General features: G+C 39.4%; 1 protein-coding gene across 1 annotated transcript in view; it reads right to left on the bottom strand.

Annotated features, from left to right (window-relative positions):
• The window catches only part of C14H1orf87 (chromosome 14 C1orf87 homolog), a 63697-nt gene that overhangs the window by 17557 nt on the left and 26373 nt on the right, over positions 1-19767 (bottom strand). Inside the window, exons 6-7 of the mRNA XM_064493527.1 lie at positions 19119-19284; positions 12171-12268 (exon numbers count right to left, since the gene is read on the bottom strand). Of these exons, the coding sequence (XP_064349597.1) occupies positions 12171-12268; positions 19119-19284 (264 nt within the window). The remainder of the gene's footprint in view (positions 1-12170; positions 12269-19118; positions 19285-19767) is intronic.

Below are 19767 nucleotides of genomic sequence, written 5' to 3'. Positions count from 1 at the left end.
CTTGGGAAGGCCGAAAAGAGCATTTCCAAAACTCCTTGGGAAGTATTGCAACACAGGAAAGAACAGAAGGGGATAGAAATAGGTGCTGAGTGCAAACAGACAATATTTAGTGAACTCCCCAAGCAGAAATTTCATTGAGCAACATGTGGGCATGTGACAATCGGGAGCTATTTAAAACTTACAAGTAGTTTAAAAACACTTTGGTAGTGAAAATCACTTATATTTGCTTGCTCAGCATCCACTCTCCACTTATATATAGATACGTTTCTCTGGGGAATGGGCTACAGTCAATGTCCCATGTCCTCTCCTCGCCAATGTTGTGACCCACCTTGTCTAAGAAATCTCAGTCTATCTATCACTTTCCCCATCCATCCCTTCCTCCCTTCTTCCCTCTCTCCCGCTCTCTCTCTCTCTCTCTGTTTCTCTCATTAATTTTTGGTTCTGGTGCTTCCTCAAGTTTCATTTTCCCCTAACTTTGTGTGTAACTCCATATCCTTTCAAAATATTTCTTTTTGCTTAAGTTAGCCAAAGGCAGTTTCTATTGTTAGCAACCAATTTGCAACTGATAAGAATTTTTATCACCTCTTTGCCCATTAGGAGTCAAGAAAATATAAAGATCCAGTTGTGAGTCTACATCCTGGGTTTTCTACTAGAATTTTAATGTCATGTGATTTTATTCTCTTTAAATGAAAACAATTCATTAGATATGTTAACTAGTTTGTTTTGCTTATAACTCATAAATCTTTTCCTATATGTCAAATCAGAAAAATTCTTTGGCCAGCATAGAAAATGTGACCTCCAGAGCTTCATGTTACTTTGGGGACAAGAATAGATAAGGCACAGGCATGCAGAGTCACAAGCTGATGGCTATATCAGCTGCTGAAGGGCTAGGCAGGGAAAAGAAAGTTGAAGTAGCACTCTTAAGAAATATTAATAAGCATACAAAGATCTGATAGTTGCACAGATCTGGAAATGAACTGCAGTAGAAGCATCTCCTGTCTTTTGCGTTTCCTGCAACTCCCTCCTCTTAGGAGGGTCAGGTTCACGGCTACAGCATCTTCTGATCCATTGAACAACAATGACAACAACCACCCAGAAGCAAGAGCATGGATCCACTGATACTTCCACATCGCATAACATTTATTTTTTCAGAGCTGTTAGAAGTTATCAAATGTGCAATAAGGGATCTGGACAAAATGGCGTCAGAAAGTCTCCTCCCACTTCTTGAATGTTTGCTGATAGGCAGGGAAAGAAATTGCAGGAAATTTTTCTAAGTATTGAACTTGGGTATTTCCTGATGACCGATGACATCCTTAAGATCCTTCTAATATCATGTTTTCTTCCTTACATATTTTTTACATTACTCTAGGAACTTTTAGAAACATTGACAACTTAAATGTGAGAATGGGTTATTGTTGCCATACAGACACTATAATTCTAATCACAGAAGCAGGTGCCAAACTCCCCATGTTGAGTGAGGGAGGTCAAGACTGGAGAACGAGGTCTGTGAGCCTAGATTCTGGCAGGTTCTGAGTTCAAATTCTAACTTCAACCAAATTGGTTAAATTAAAATGGCCTTTAGCAAGTGTTCTGGGTCCTTTGCGTGCATTCTCTCATATAAATGAGAAAAACAAGTCATCCTGTGAGACAAGTAATGACTCGCCCAAGGCCACACGGATCAATGGGGCAGCCAGGATTTAACCCCTGACTGTCTGATCCAAGTCCTGCGCCGCTGTACTCCATGGCCTCACACATGGATGCAGTGTAACTTGGTTTCAGCTACATTTTCCCCTCTTTGGAATTCCCTGAACTTGGCTCCAGTGTCTTCTGATATTTATTATTGCAGAAGTTTGAGGTCAGTCTGATTTGGGTTCATTTATCATTGTTTTCTTTCCCTTTGTTTGCTTAGATTTAGTTTTATTTTGTTTTGACCTGCATCCTTAAATGATTTTCTTCGTCTCTGTAACACAGCAGTTTTGTCAGGCTAGACATAAGTACATGTTCTTCTTAATTTATCTTAGACCACAGTGAAGCCTTTCAGTCTGTACACAGAGGTTTTTGTTTTTTTGTTTTTTTATTTTTTCTTTTTTCCCACGTCTGCAAAGTTTGTTTAGTTGTGGCTTTTGGTTTTGCTTCTTGTCCAGTTCTTCTGTTTCTCATTCCACCGTGCCAAGGCCGCTTACGCTCAGTCTCCGTTCTTATTCTTCTATCTCTACTATCCTTTCTTCTTTTCTTCTCTGTCCTTTTTCTCTAGATTTTGTGAAAACTGCTCGAGTTTGACATTCTGCACTAGATTTTCTCTAGTTTTAATTTTGCTATTTATTGATTTCTGATTACCTTTTTGGGGGGTAGTAAACAATTGTTTATTAAAACATAGCCACAGTCATTTGTCACACACAGTTTTTGGCTTCTTTCTGGGTATAATGTCATAGTTGAGTAGTTGCAACAGACTACAGACTCACAAAGCCTAAAATATTTATTATCTGACACTTCATAGAAAATGACCTAAACATTTAAAATAAATGTCTTAATACCATTAAGTATCTAGCAATATTCAGATTTCCTTGATTGTCTCATAATTTTAAAATTGAGATACAATTGACATATAAAATCTTAGTTTCAGCTGTACAACATGATTCTATACGTCCCTGTATTGCAAAACGATCACAATTAAGTCTAGTTAACATTTATCACCAAACATAGTTGCAATCCTGTTTACTTCTTTCTGCTGTGAAAATTTCAGTTTCCCTGAAACTATCCATACTTCACCAAGTTCCTTTTAATTTCTTCTGTTCATTTTAATAATTTCCTTTTAATAGCTTTTTAATCTCATTATGCTTATTACTTTCCAACTCATTCCAATAGAGACATGGCTCCTTACATTCTATAGAGAACACCAATGTCTTTCTAAATGTTTTCCAGCTTCTACAGTAAATCGTTTTTAAAAGTTTGTTGTTATTTGGAGTCTGCAAGATCGTGATTACTGCTCCATGTTGCACAGTATTTTTTAAAATTAGGCCTCCTACGTTGGGGTTTTCTCTTTATTCAGTATCAGATGAGGAACTGTTTACGTTCAGCACAACCCAACAGAACTGCATAGATTCCCCTTGGCCCTACTCCCTGCTCATTCAGTGCCTCAGTCAAGGGGTGAGTGACAACTTCCACCAATGCCTGGTGCTTCTCAGCCCCCTCAGTTAGGACCACCTCAAGGTGAGACCTTTTCACCACACCTGCTGGGTATCAGACACTACATTGGTGTAGTGTGCCACAATGAGTACACTCGCTGGCCTGAAACAAACAGACTGACAGATGTTTCTCCAGCAAAGATGGGTTTACTCAGGATCAGCAGAGAATGGCAGTTTGTGGTCTGCAACCATGGTGAGCCATATGCTAGTCCCTGTACAGCAAGGGAAAGAGGACATTTTTAATAGGGAGGAAAAGGGAATCGGGACGGCTAGAGTAAACAAAGGGTCTATGGGACACTTGCCAGGGAACAGGAGGAGTCTTTCTTCTTCCTGTTGGGTTTTGCTGTCATCACAGGGCATAGGAGCTCCCTCTTCTGGTCTCCTAACTCTACTTAATTGAGATTTCTGTTTATTAATTTTTTACATTCTCCTCAGCATATGCAAATACCAGGGACCTCCTCTTTCTGCTCGAAACCAAGTGACTTTACATTTCCAGGAATTACATTACACCAGAATCAAACACTGCAGCCAGGTTTAGCCATTCCTGCCTTCTTCACCCCAACTTTCTGCTCTGTTATTCCTGGGATCTGTGCTCTCTGCATTGGTATAGAAAAGCAGTGTGTGGGCAAATGTGTGGGTGTGTAATCTTGGGTAAAGGAAGGAGAGAAAGGAACAGTACTCAGTACTCAAGAAAGTAGCACCTTGTGTCCTGCTCTGGTTGGATAAGACTTGGGCCTCCAAGTCAAGCAGAAGGCTGTGGTGAAGGGACAAAATATCTTCCGTTTTCTGCACTTCTTCTAAGTAGGCAGGGCAAAGCCTGGAGAGCTGACTCATTCATGTTCCAGATTCTGTTTATAATTAGTGGAGATTCTTTCTAGATTCTGACACTGGAGTGCCAATAGGTTTTTGCCTCTGGTGTGTTTTTCTGCCTCTTCATTTGTTCATTGGAATTTTAATAAAGGGTTTTTAAGCAGGTGAAATCTTATACAAAAAGGTCATATCTATTAATACAAAACAAAATAAAAGTTCAAACACATCCAAAACACAGCATGGGGGCTATTTCATGGAAATAGTCTTGTAATCTTGATGAAGTAAGTTACAAGGTGACAGGTTCCACTATGAGCTTCATACAGGCTTAAAGGAAAGGTGTGCTGGTGTTTACTTCTTAAGCTCATCACCATTCTCTACCTTGCGAAATGTGTGCTCTGGTCATAACAAACAGTTTGCAGCTCTCCAAACTTGCTCTGCTTTTGCTTGCTTATAAAAAATATTTTTTTATTGAAGTATCATTGGTTTATAATGTTGTGTTAGTACCTGGTGTACAGCATAGTGATTCACTTATACATACCTACATATTTTTTCACTATAAGTTATTGAGTATAGTTCTCTGTGCTACACAGTAGGGTCTGGTTGTTTATCCATTTTATCTATAGTAGTTTTTAATCTACTAATCCCAAACCCCCAGTATATCCTCCCCCCTTTCTCCTTAGGTAACCACACATTTATTTTCTGTGTCTGTAATACTCTTTCTGTTTTGTAAATAAGTTCCTTTGTAGCATTTTTTTTTTTATTCCATGTATATCATATGATACTTGTCTTTGAGTTTCTTCACCTAGTGTGATATCTCTAGGCCCATCCATCGCTTGCTTTTTCGTCCTGGCACCCACTGCTCCTTCTGTCTCTGAAATGCTCTTGCCGTCTCTCATCTGGTTGGCTCCTACAAGTCCCACCAAGCTCTGCCGAGACACGGCACTGAAGACTGCTGAAGAGCCAGCTCTGTTAAGACTGCTAGAATCATAGGTTAAGTCCCATGACTTGAAACGTTTAACCATTAGAGCCATTCCCTTGGGGATCCTGTTACCTACCGTTCCAGCTGAGGGGCACAGAAGCTGCTGGGAAAGGGAGGCAGGTGGGCAGCAGCCACAGAGGAGGCTGTTCGCCTTCAGGGTCTGTCCAGTGTGCTCGGGCTGCTATAACAACTCACCGCAGACTGGGTGGCTTAACCAACGGAAGCGTATTGTCTCACGATGACGGAGGCTGGAAGTCCAAGATCAAGACATCAGTAGGTCTAGCTTCTTCTGAGGCTTTTCCTTGGCGTGCAGATGGCCCCCTTCTCACTGTGTCCCCACACCACGGTCTTTTCACTGTGTGAGCCCACCCTTGCTGACTCTGTGTCCAGATTTCCTCCTCTTATAAGGATACCAGTCAGACTGGATTAGGGCTCACTCTGATAGACTCGTCTTAACTTAACCATCCCTTTAAAGATCTTATCTTCAAATATATGGTCTGAGGGCCTAGGGTGAGGGCTTCAACTTACAAATGGGAGGGGGATAAATTCAGCCCACACTAGGAACAAAGATTTAAAGAACCCCAACTGGGAACAATTTACTTTAGGTCTCTGAACTTCAGTTTACTCATCTGTGAAGTGGATATAAAACATGTTAATTCATGGGACTGTTTGGATTATGAAATGAGATGAGCCATGTAGCCCCATGCCTGGACATATTAGGTGCACATGCATCAATCCTTATGCCCTCGAGTCGGGAGCTCATTTTTCACAGCATTTAACTCAGCTGTTGGGATGTTCATCCAACTGCATCTTCCTTTGCTTTCACCTTCTTAATCATGTAGCCTAAACTGTCCTCTTCTTGCCTTCCAGTTTACTGTGAGAAGCAAGCCCTTCCCTGATACACAGGCAATAACCTCTCTAATCCAGATGAAAGGATTCTTTTTCCATTTGACAGATGGAAAATTACAATTCAGAGAAATCAGTTACTTGCCCCCCTTCTCAATGCAACCGCATTTCAGTGCCGGAATTTCCATCTAGGCCCATGTGATTCTAGTTCTCCTGCTGCTCCTCTGCACGGATCGGGGCTTGAAGGGGTAGTGGAGGTGTTAAACTTGTGAGGGGAGGCTGCCTGCAAGCCCCGGACATCTTTGGATCATACTTGCCCCGGAACATTTGTGTTTGTGTCCTGCACCTCTCCTGGATCCTAGGGCAGGAGGTTACTGAGCTCCTTAAACCCAGAACTGTGCTCAGCACCAAGCCCGAGGGTGGACAGTTTCCCTGAAGCCCCTGTGCCTAGTCACTATTCTAGAATTCTTTAAGTTTCACTGGACTTGTAGAAGAGCTGGTACAGTGTATTGAAAGACAGCACCTCGAAGCTACAGAGCCTGCACTTGGCCTAACCTTACTGATGGATTCATTTATCAGTGACATGCTGGTTTTAGCCTCTGTGAGTCTCAACTTCCTCATCTGAAGAATAATAGTACCTATCTCACGGGATATGTGCAAGGTTTAAAAGACTTAATATTTATAAAGCACTTAGAACATTGCCTAGAATATAGCTAGCACTATATAACTATTGGCTAATAATAATAATAATAATAACTTTATTAGCAATATATTATTATTATTATTGTTGTTGTTATTATTATTATTATTATTATTATTATTATTATTATTATTATTATTATTCTCACCCCATATGAATTACGGGATCTGGAAGCAAAGATTGGAATTAATGAACTCTTCAAAGCTACATCTGGCTTCCAAGACCCAACCAAGGGGCAGATCCACACCACGTCCCTAATGGCTCACTGCCTAACAATTTACCTATTCCCATTAAAAAGTGATTGCTGAATCAGACACCTCATGTTTCCCTTATCTCCTAAAATCCTCTGGTTGTTCCTGGATTATCAAACCAGTCCTTTTCAACCTAATTGCACTCTCAACAGTGGGCCAGATGTGTACGGTAAGTTCTACTCATGGCTGTGTCAATTACACCACTCTATTTATGAAGCTTCCATTGCAGCTTCATTCTTTATCCCCTCCCCCAACACAATTTGGCTTGTGCGCCTATGTTTTAAACTGGGTTTGAAGCATTTAATTTTGCCAATACAATTTTAGAGTATTAGTTTGCCTCCTGTTCTCTCTCTGCCCTCCTTAATTACCATTTATTGCTAAGTCACACAGAAACATTAAATGCTAATTCTGACTTACGTGTTTCTGGCCAAGAACTGGGATAATAATTTCCATCCAACACAACCCGAACTCATTTTACATAAGGGTGATTCAGAGTAGAGATTTGAAATTGTAATCAAGTCTTTCTCAAAATCGCCTTACCCTGGCAGTCATTCACTAATGTCTCTGCTAATTGGTAGGCAAATGGCAAAAAACAAAATCTCCATGTTAAAACACACACACACACACACACACAAACACACACACACACACAGACACAAAACAACGTTGCAGCAGCGTTCTCAAAATTGCTCCTCTCATCTGCTCTTGCAACGTGACAGTTTAAGAAAAGAACACAACTCATTTTATTTGGTTAGATGGGGCTAATCCCACAAACCATAATCCCTCCTGATGTTTTATTGATTCTAAAGGACATTTAATCAGGAAGCAGCTCAACACTAGAATCCTGCTAATTAAGCAGCCACATTCCAAATGGGTTCCCAATTGAACAGCAGATTAATGGACAGTATGTACTAAAATAATGATTCGTGCATTCAGCTTCTAAAATGTGTGTCTAAATTGCATCTTTAATCTCTTAAGGATATAGATTTGCATACAAAGACCTTAACGGAATGGATTTAATTCAACAGAAGAAGCTTTAGCCAATGACTGTTTAAGGATGAAACAGGTTTATCACTTACAAATGCAATTCTTCATTGGTCTCATGGTTTTGATGTCCTTGAACATTCAAAGGTCAAAGACAGGTGAATACAAAAATCAGAGTATTTCTCTGAGATATGCATAAGATAGTGTGAAACTGAGAATACTGATGTAACTATAGGTTCCTTAAATTCATATGCTCCCCAATCCCTCTTCTTATTCTCATGTCTCTGATTCCCAGAATCTTGGTTCTGGACCCCAACTTCTAATTAAGTATACTCTGTACCAGGTATAATGTGAACTTTGATACTTGCATCTTCTGCCTTTATACTGGTACCTTTAGGGGACTCTCTGTTTTAGCATATTGATTTTCTATTTGACTCTTGGCCCACTTTTTGCTTTTGCTGTCTAACCACCCGCCCTCACGCTCACCCAAAGACCCCCAAGATTTTAGAGAAGGGAAACTCCCATGTCCAAAGCTGGTCCAGTGGAAATTCACAAGCCAGGCTCAACCTCCTATCATCACTTATTTGTCACTTGATATTCCCAACCTTTATCCTTCTTTGTGTTCCTGTATTGTTCTTATCACCGTGTGATATGGCACATATTCTAGCTTGTTTATTATTTCTCTTCCCCAGTAGAATACAAGCTTCATGAAGAAAGGGGCTTTGTTTTATTCATATCTGTATTCCCAATGACTAAAATAGTTACTGGTATATAGTAGGCACTCAGCAAATATTTGTTGAATGAATGAATAAGTAGATTAATCTAGTATTTACTGTGCACCTACCATGTGCCAAGCACTGGCTCACAAAACATTGGAATATAATGTGTCATGACACTTGCAGCATGGAGATCACTATCTAGACATTAAATAAACAAATCACACGAATAAATACATAATTACAAATAGTGATAATTGATAGGGAAGAACATTACTGAATGCTAAGAGAGAATACAGCACAAGGAACGTGATTTTGATGAGATGGTTAGGGAGAGCCTTCTTCAATGTGACCATGAGCCAAGGATTAGGCAGAATCATGTATCTGCGTCCCTAAGAATATTTTGAGGCTTTATTCTTCCCCTAGTTCAGTTCAATTCCATAGATATTTATCGAATACCTAGTATGTGCCAGGCGCTGGTCTGGACACTTGAGATATATCAATAAAGAAAACAAAGATTCTGCCTGCTCTATAGTTAATCAGAGATAGACAGATAACAACTATAAACATCATACACCAGCAAATTACTTAATATATCAAAAGTTTATAAATGTATAGAAGGAAGAAAAAGGAAAGCAGGTTAAGGGGGAGAACATGTGAGGGGATTACAACTTTAAGTAGAGTGTTCGGTGTAAGCCTCATAGACAAGGTGGCATTTGAGCAAAAACTTAAAGATGGCAAAGGAGTTAGCATGAAGACGTTTGGGGAAGGACCATTCTGGGTTGGGGAATCATTTAGAAGGTAGGCGCTAAAGTGGATGTGTGCCTGGTGTGCTTTAGGACGTCAGGGAACACAGTGTGGCTAGAACAGGAGTTGTAGATGGAGCCAGAAAAGTGATGGAGGCAGATCATGTAGGACCCTTTAGAAGGACTTTGATTTTTTTTTTTCCTTTAAGTGAAATAAGATGCTTTTGCAGTGTTATGAGCAGAACAACAGCATTAACTTTTTTAGGCTTTGATAGATCACTGTAGCTGCTATACTGAGGATAAACTAGGGACAAGGAAGAAGCAGAATTCAGTTAGGAGGCTATTATAGTAATCCAGGAGAAAGACCATGGTAGCCTGGATGGGTGTAGTTAAGTAACAAAAAAGGTGGTGGGAAGGGACCAGATTCTGGACATATTCTCAAGACAGAGTTGATTTACTAATGGATTACTGTTGGATTGGATATGAAATGCAAGAAAAAGAAAAAAGACAAAAGATTACTGGTATGTTGTGTTTTGATTTTAAATAAATTTAATTAAAAATATTGTCTAATTTCCCCTGTGATTTCTTCTTTGACCATTGGTTATTTATAGGTGTATTGTTTAGTTTCATGATGTTTGGAGAATCCACGGTTTTATTTATTTTTTTTTTAATTTTTGATTTCTAATTCAATTATTTTATGGTCAAAAAGCATATTTTGTATGATTCAATCCTTTAAAATTAACTGAGACTTGTTTTAGGCTCAGAATAGAGTTTATCCTTTAAATATTTCATGTACGCTTACAAGGAATCTGTGTTCTGCTGTTGTGTGGAGTATGGTTGCCACTTACATTAAGTTAGTTGATAATATAGTCTGTCTTCTATATTCTTACTCATTTTCTGTCTACTGGTTTTATCAAATACTGACAGAAATATGTTGAATTCTCCAACTATAACTGTGAATTCATTTCTCCTTCTGGTTTTACGTTTTTACATCTAAGTAACTTGGAGCTATATTATTAAGGACATGAACATGTATGTTTGTGTGTCTTCTTGATGAATTGAATTTTTGGCAATGCCCCTTGATTTAAAATCTACTTTGTCTGACTTTAATGTAACCACTCCAGCTTTCTTTTCATTAGAGTTAGTATGGTCTATCTTTTCCACTGTTTTATTTTTAGTGTGTCTATCTTTATATTTTAAAGGGGTTCATTTCAGACAACATTTAGTTGGATCTTGCTTTTAAATGAAATCTGAAAACTCTGTGAAATATGTCCCAGGTAATTTGATAGGGATTGCATTAAATCTGTAGATTGCCTTGGGCAGTGTGACCATTTCAACAATACTGATTCTTCCAATCCAAGAGCATGGGATAAGTTTCCATTTTTTAAAGTCTTCTTTAATTTCCTTCAACAATGGTTTATAGTTTTCTGTGTATAATTCTTTCACCTCCTTGGTTAGATTTATTTCTAGGTATTTATTACTTTGGGTGCTATATTAAAGGGGATTGTTTCTTTACTTTCTTTTTCTGTTGATTCATTGTTAGCGTAAAGAAATGCAACTGATTTTTGAACATTAATCTTGTAACCTGCTACCTTGCTGAATTCTTCGATCAGCTATAGTAGTTTTTGTGTGGACCTTTTAGGGTTTTCTATATATAGTAACATGTCATTGGCATATAGTGACACTTTTGCCTCTTCTTTTCCAATTTGGATCCCTTTTATTTCTCTCTCTTGCGTGATTGCTGTGGCTAGGACTTCCAAGACTATGTTGAATAGGAGTGGTGATAGTGGGCATCCTTGTCTTGTCCCAGATTTGAGTGGGAAGCTTTTGAGTTTTTCACTGTTGAGTACTATGCTGGCTGTAGGTTTGTCATATACAGCTTTTATTATGTTGAGATATGTTCCCTCTGTACCCACTTTGGTGAGAGTTTTTATCATAAATGGGTGTTGAATTTTATCAAATGCTTTTTTTGCGTCTATTGAGATGATCATGTGGTTTTTGTCCTTTCCCTTGCTGATGTGATGTATTACATTGATTGATTTGCATATGTTGAACCACCCTTGTGTCCCTGGGATGATCCCCACTTGGTCATGATGTCTAATCTTTTTTATGTGTTGTTGGATTCCATTTGCTAATATTTTGGTGAGGATTTGGCATCTATGAAAATTGCTGCCTTTTAATTGGTACATTTGAATCATTAATACCTACTGTAATTATTGATATGGTTGGGTTTAAATTTATCATCTTTTTTATATTTACTTTCAATTTGTTCTATTTCTTGTTTTCTTTTCCCTCTTTTTCATCTATTCTTAGTATTTACATGTGATTATGTTCCCTCATAATTGTCTCTATTAGTATTTCAATACTGACACAGTCTTTGTTCAAACAAAATTATACTCCTTAGCTAATAGTATAAGAACCTTTTTACAGTACACTTTCAGTCTTCACAGAAAGACTCAAAGGCAACTCTGTGGAAATCTCCAGAAGGAATCCTCTGGGGATCTCTCCTCTCTGCTACTTTGCACTGGGCATCCCAGCCTTCTTGGCTTTCCTGCACTTCATGCTCTATCCCTTTAGCTTGGGGAGAATGCCAGTTTCAGTTTGGATTCCCTCTTCTTACCTCACTTCCTTCTTCTGGGAATCACTCTTCTGTGCTGCCTGATGTCCAAAGTCTGAAAAGTATTGCTTCATCTATTTCGTCCTATTTGTTAGTTGTTTAAGGTGGAATGGCAAATCTGTTTCTTGATAGTCTATTATGGCTGGAAGTGGAAATCTACTGCTTTTGTTTTTCTATGGTCAGGAAGACCTTTGTTCTTAATATAAGCAGACATTTCTTAATTTTTTCTTTAGCTGATAAAAATGATGGCTTCAGACATAAAATTTCTATCCTAAAGACAGATCTCTGTGTTTGATATTCTAATAAAAAACTGTGTGAATAAAAAAATCAACTTACTTTATTTCACCGTGGTGGCCCAAATCTTCATGGTTAAGCAATGTTTCCAGAAGACTCAAAGTCAGATGTAACCCATGTTTCCCACATATAGCCTTGACCTGCAGATAAGGCAATATTTGAAATTTCAATATAACAAAATGAAGGTTTGAATTTCCCTCCCATAATTAGAACTTTTATGAATTTGACTAAGAGTTAATAACCAAGAGTGCATTATACCCTTAGGATAGCATTCAGGACAAGAATGTCCACCTGAGTGCTTGTCAACAGCAAATGTTTATTTGGTTGACACAGAGGTATAGTTCATTACTCAGAAGCGACTGCATTTTGAAATGCTGATCTTTCATTTTTGTCAACCATGAAATGAGTGGTCAAAGCCTAGAAATTATACACATTTATTACACAGGTAAATTGCAAAGTATTTTTGTGCATCTACTTTGATTTACCAGAGAAGCTTGTTCCATTAGTAAGGTTACTATTATGGTGTGCATTTTGTATATGAGGAAACCAAGACTTAGAGAGATTAGCATTAAACATTTAGCATAATGTTTAAACATACAGACTTAGTTATACAAACAAATGGTTTATTTTGAGCAGCAGATAGGCTGCCTATGATCTACGTGACCTCAGGAAGTGACTGAACATTTTTATGCCCAGTTACTTCATCTACTAAATAAGACCAGTGTTTTCTACTTCCCAGGAGAAAATAAGCAGTTAGGGTAATGTCTGGATATTAGTAGGCATTTAATTAACATTTGTTGAAATAAAAGAAGGAAAGGAGTGGAGGAAGGAAGGAAGAAAGAGGCAAAGAAAGAAAAGAAACATCTAATTTAGTGTGTGGACTAATTGTAGCTACTGTTGTTATTTTGAGAAGAAGTTCAGTATAGTGACTGCATTAAGCATGTTTTTTTATTCTGATGCTTTGACATCATGGGGCCTTGGAGACCCTGGAGAGACAGCCCCTCCCAGGGCTAGCCAATTCCTAGAGAGAGCGAAGGACTGGCTTGAAAGTGTGCCTTATATCTGCAAACTAACTACCTCCTTTATTGAGGCGCTCACACTTGGGCCACTATTTCCGTGTCCTAATTTCTCTAGGGCCAAGTACTACGCAACTAGGGATGTCTCCTATGCTCCAGAGCCCACTGAAATTATTCGAACTAGCCAATGCTAAGCCTGCTTACCCTGCCTTACCCATTGCACAGTGAAGGCTCTCGCTCACATTTCCTCCTCATCCCTTCTGCAGCCTGACCAACCTTGGTTCTTCCCCGTGTGGACTGTGCGGTGTGCCCGGCCCCTCCTCTTGGGAACTGCAACAAACTCTCTTTCAATGACGTTCACCTCCTAATCTATTGGTCTGATCATACTTGAATAATAATAGTACCCAGATTTTAATACCATAACAAAAAGCTAATCTTCATTTGTCTTTAAACCAATCTGGGTTTGAAAGTTGCACGTGTTAGTTACTAGGTGTAGAGGAGTATGTCAAGGAAGGAAAAGGATCGATTTAAAACACGAAAGAATGATTAATAATTTGCCAGAAGAATAAGGAGTTAAGGAGAATTCCAGACAGAAGAAAAGCATATGTAAATAATGGGTGAAAAACAGCACAGTGCTTTAAAGAAACTGCATGCAATTTGACATAATTCATTCTATTATAGTTTTATACCCCTTTCTAGGCTGGGCAGTAAATATCTGTTCATTAGAACTTCTCCATTTATTTATTTATTTTATTGAGGTATAGTTGATTTACAGTGTTTTGTTAATTTCTGGGGTACAGCATAGTGATTCATATATATTTTTTTTCATATTCTTTTTCATTATAGGCTATTACAAGGTATTGAATATAGTTCCCTGTTCTATACAGTAAGACCTTGCTATTTACGTATTTTATATATATAGTAGTTAGTATCTGCAAATTCCAGACTCCCAATTTATCCCTCCCTACCCCCTTCCCCCCCAGGAACCATAAGTTTATTTTCTATATCTGGGAGTCTGTCTCTGTTTTGTAAATAAGTTTATTTGTGTACTTTCTTTTTAGATTGCACATAGAAGTGATATCATGTGGTATTTTTCTTTTCCTTTCTGCTTACTTCACTTAGGATGCACACGCCCACCATTTCTAGAGCTTTTCTAAAAGACAGTGGTTTTCTTGGGGCTGGAATTGTGTTTCCTTTATTTTCCTATTACCATTGCCTAGTACAGTATTGAAAATAATTATTGAATAAGCAAATACATGGATGAATAAGGAATAAATGAATGAGTTGAAGACACTGAAGAGTGGAATGCATATGGGCAGAGGTTAGCAAAAAATAAATCTGGAGAGGTAGAAATTAGTCACATGCCATTTTACTCCATAAATAAGAATCGGCTTATCCTCATGATTGGAGTATATTAAAGTATTTTTTAAACAATAATATTAACAGGTTATTCTAAAAACAGTTTACTTACTTCTGGCAACACTGAGTTTTGCTCCAGGCTAAATGAATAGCAGACCATAAATAGTACATCAGGGTTCCTAGAGGCGGATTGATTGATAGCTACTGAGAACCGACGGCTGACAGTTGTAGAACAGCAATAGAAAACATCTACCAAAAATTCCTGGCAATTTACTGTTAGTGTTAGTTAACAGTTATTTTAAAAATCCTTTAAAGCATGAATATTCATTACATGACCCTTGTTCAATAAGAAAATGTTTGATGATGTGTAGTTTCTTCTGTTTAATCAGGACACTTTGAAAATCAAATGTAAATAAAATATCTACTTTATTTAGAAAATGACATGTGAAATAAATACTCAGTTCCTCAAAAGGCTCAAAAGAAAGAGTGAAGCACAGATGCTCTCTCAGCTCCCTGCCTTCCCATTCATGCCTCCATTTGCATTTTACCCCATCGCTCTACTTAAACTGTGCTTACCAAGTCACTGGTGAACTTCCCAGTTTCAAATTCAATGAATACTTTTTGGTCCTGATTATAGATGACCTCTTTGCAGCATGTGATCCTGCCGTCCTTCTCTAAAGCTCTTCTCTTGGCTTTCTTGACCACTTCCATGTTTCTTTTGATTATTTTTAGTCTCCTTTCTTGGCCTGTCTTTATCCACTTACTCCTTCACGATAAGTGCCCTCCGCAATCCTCTCTTCTCACTTTCCGTTATGGCCTTAAGTAATCCTAATTACTCCATATTGAAGACTCATTAAATCATTATTTTGGCTTTAACCTCTCAACACACATCAACATGTTCAAAACTGAACTCATCATCCTTTCCTTTACCTCTCCAAACTGCTCCTTTTCTGTTTCCTATTTCAGAGAATGGTACCACAATCCACTAAGTTGCCAAAACTAGAACCTTGCCAGTCAGTTTTGATTCTTCCTAATTCAGGGCCTACATCCAATTAAGTCTCCAAGACCTACTTTACTACCTCCATAATATCTCCAACCTTCCTGTTACTGCCCTGGTTTAAACCCTCCTAATTTCTTGTTTGAATTACTGGAACAGCCTTTTAAAGGTTCCCTTGGCCTCTAATTCTATCAGAGTGCTCTGTTCAAATTTCAAGTTTGATCATGTCCACTTGCTTGATACTCTTCGATGATTCCACTGGGGCTTCAGGATAAAGTTCATGCTCCTTAGAAAGACCCTTCATAACCTGATTCCTACTGTCCATTCTAATATCAGCTTGAGCAGCAGCCCCCGCCATCCCCAGCCACCAGGCGCTTACTTTATTCTGCCAATTGAATGATTTACAGTTCCCTGAATTAGCCATGTTCTCTCTCATTTCAGTGACATTTCACATTGTGCCTTTTACCTAGAACACCTTTCCTGTCCCTCCTCTGCCCTTCCCCCAACTCTCTGCCAAATTCACATGCGCTCTGAGATGCAGTGCTTGTATCATCTCCTCTGGAGAGTTTCTGGGCGAGGTTAGGCTGGTGTTCCTTCTCTGTGTTCAAAGTTACTGCCATCACTGCATTTGTCATACGGAATTGTAACCTGTTTAAAATATTACCTTTTCCCTGAGCTCCTGGAGAACTCTGGAATGAAGATCATAATAGCGTGTTGTCCTCAGTACCTTATCACACTACCCAGAACCCACTGAGTGATTAATATGTTGAATGCAAGAATAAACAGCCACACTGATCAGAAAGATGACTCGGCTTTGGAAGAAGGGAATGATTCGAAATTAGTAAAAATCGTTGTACAGTTTTAGGACAGAGTGTACTGATATAGCAACAAGCAGACACAAAAAGGGAGCCTGGCAAGCTGCAGAAGGATGTCTTACATTTCTGGTCACTTTGTAAACTAGTGTCATAGTGACAGTCTTGCCACGGGAACAAACTTCCCCTTCACAAACACCAGTTCCCTCAGTAATGGGACTCCCTCTTAAAGGTAATGAAGACGTTGCATGAAAATGAAGCAAAGAGTAGTCAGATGTAGAACTACCGGAGGAGTTCGGGCTAGCTCCTCCTGGCAGGAAGGGCGGGAGTAGTCTGGGAGGGCTTTGTGATGCAGAGAGGAAAGAGGAAAGAGTCCAAGAGTTGAGACTGTGGATTAGGTATGAAAGTGCTAAACTGAGCCTACGTGCTTGGAAACTCCTTAGGTTCTATGGACTATTTCATCTACGCCTGACTTGAATAATGGTCAAGGAAGTGAATAAATATATGTATGTGGATCCAGGATGAGGATGAGTGAGCCCATAGAATGAGGATGACAGACACTAGATACGTTTTTATACTGTTCTTTGAGAATGATGATAATGCCGTTGATTTGCGTGACAAGACCCATAGACCACCCTTCAAAATTGTGTTTATTTATCCGAGAAGCTACAGATGCCCAGTGAACCCTCTGGAACGTTGGCCATGAGGATGCGCTTTCTTCCCTCTCTGGGCGCAGGGCTCACAGATTTCAGGAGAAACTTGAGGAGGTCTGGGATTCTATCCCTTGCACCTCAAAGGGGTTTAGAAGTGCTGGTCCAAAGGAGAAACCCTTCCAGCTCGGATAGCCTTTCCCAGTCCACGCTGAAGCCCTGCGTCCAGGAACAAGGATGTTGCGGTGAAACTGCTCCTGCCTTCTGTGTCCAATGTCCTTTGGGCCTCAATTCGTCTCACGTTCTGGGGAGACAGAATTCTATTTGACATGCCTCCCAGAACTGTAATATACTTTGAGTGAGTTCCAGATGTCTTAAGAGATGCCAGATGGCTCACAAGAGGCAGACCAGCTTCGAGGAAAATGTGCCCCATTTCCTTGGCTATGAACCACAAATTTAAGCTTTCAGGGCCAGCTGTGAGAGGAAGACATTCAGGGCCTGCTCTGATAGCCAGTGCTCAGCTGGGCCATCACTTAACCCTGGGAAAGATTCTCCTCTCTTAGGCTATTCTGCAGTGATAATTTCACCAAACCCTGATTTCTTTTTTTATAAGGAAGGGAAACATATTTACTCAGTGCCTCATATACCAGACAGTGCGCTAAGTGCCTTCACACACTTATCTTGCTTAATCCTCCCAATAGACACAGGAGGTAGATATTTGGAACCCAGTTTTTCCAGAAGGAAAATCTGACACTCAACGAGTTTAAGCAAATTTATTTTGATGTTCAGGTCATTTATGTTCCGTTCTATGAGTGTCATCTGAGAACATTCAAGCTTCACTGATGCTGTTAGGTATTTCCGATCTAACAAAAAATTGTTTCTTCGTAGTCAATTTCCACTGATCCTCTCAGTAACATAATAAAGGACATTTATGATGTGTGCAGTTGCTTGTAGGGGTCTCTCTCTCTTCCAGTGAAACATGCCTTCATGTTTAATATTCACATAGGTAATACACACGCACACACACGTACACACTACCACATGCTTTGCCTTCGCTTTGGTTAGTTCACTGTATAAATGAACGCCCAGGGAGAGCTACTTCTGCCCTAGAATAAGAATCCTCTTCCAGCATATCGTGTCCTTGCTTCCTTAGTAAAGATTCCTTGTTCTTCTGAACTCTGTGCCTCTCTCAGTTCTTAACCCTGTTCACCTAGACAAAAGACATTTTCCAATCTTTCCTACAGAACTTTTTTTTTTGCCTGTGAATTCCAATCCCTTCTACTCCTCTGGAATTCTAACTCCTGTATCCTGAACTCAGTCGAAACTTCAGATATGTTCTGCCTGTTGGAGTTCCAACTCCGTCTCTCAGTTTCCAGTATTCTCCTGTATTTTGAATCCCAGCTCTGCATCTTGCTAGCTGTGGTCCTTGAGTGATTCAATTGTCTTCTCTGAGACTCTTTTTTTTTTTTTTCATTTATTAAGTGGATACTATAACATCTACCTTGACATTGTACTTATTTGTAAATGTTAAATGAGTTAATGTAAGTAGAGCATTTAACGCAGTGTTTGGCATTTAGGAAGTACTCAGTAAAGCCTGGTTGTGAATGGAATTGCAGTAATAGTGATCATTATTATTTTACCTGCATCCAAAGTAACCTCATGCCTGGGGTTGGTTTGGCCCAAGACACACGTGTGTCAATACGGTTAATATGGTTTTGGATTCTCTTTCATGAAGAGTAATCTATACTCTTAATTATTGCTCCAAAACAGCATGCTAATCTCTGTTGGCAATTAATCACATCAGCCCCTACAATTTGATCCCTAAGGAACAGGGCACCACACACTGACCTCACTGGAAGCTGTTAGAGGGTGTGGGAAATGAACCTTTGTCCATTGTTAAATATGATTTGCATGTTATCATACCGTCTATTGTTAATATAAGACATAGACCAGTGTAAGTAATTCTGGGACCAATGCTGCACATTTCACAATTCCTTTTCTCTTCCGTTTTTCTTCTCTTGAGCAAAAAACACAAACAATTGTGTAACATAATCTACAGGCAGAACGCAGATCATAACCCAGCTGACTAACTGTAGACCCAGTGCCCCGAGGTAGCCTTCTAGAGATGAACGAATCTGAAACCTCATTTTGGTTACCTTGGGTGGGGGCAGGCAGCCGGAGAAGGAGCGATCTTCTTTTCGAAAACTCAGGTTGAGGTTCTCTGTGTTGAGTTTGTCATTGGTTGTCTTTAGCGCCATCTTCAAGATCTCCAACAGGCTCTTGTTCACTCCTGAGTGACAGCTGGAGTCTTGGGGGGCAGGACTACTTGGAGAGGCAGGAGAAAGGCTGTGAGAAGATGATCCACTCAAAGCTGCTGTGTGTTCATTTCATATCACATCTCTCACCCCTGATATACACTGTGGAACCAGAGAACCAACCCAGTAAGACCTTCTAAATCTGGGTCCCTCGTCATGGGACTGCATGGGGAAATGACATAGAGTTACTGAAATCTGTTCCACTCCAGTGAGCATCACTGTCTCTTCTTCCAGAGGTACCAACCAGTTTGACCAGAACATACACCAACATCTGTAATCCTCTAATTCTTTTTTCCAGGTGAGAATTGGCCACAGCAGTTTACTCTGCCAGCTTGATTTTGCTTAATTCCAGATAGTTATTGACAGCAAATCAAATTTCCAAACTCCATGGCCACAAGCAAAGCAAGGCAAAACTGACCCTGCCAGATCCCTGTAACCAGGGAACCTATATAGAAGGAAATCTTGAACCAGGTGAACTTCCTGCATTGTC

The sequence above is a fragment of the Camelus dromedarius genome, chromosome 14, assembly GCF_036321535.1.
Source record: "Camelus dromedarius isolate mCamDro1 chromosome 14, mCamDro1.pat, whole genome shotgun sequence".
In the NCBI taxonomy this organism is placed as follows: domain Eukaryota; kingdom Metazoa; phylum Chordata; class Mammalia; order Artiodactyla; family Camelidae; genus Camelus; species Camelus dromedarius.
This window is presented reverse-complemented; position numbering and strand designations above follow the sequence as displayed.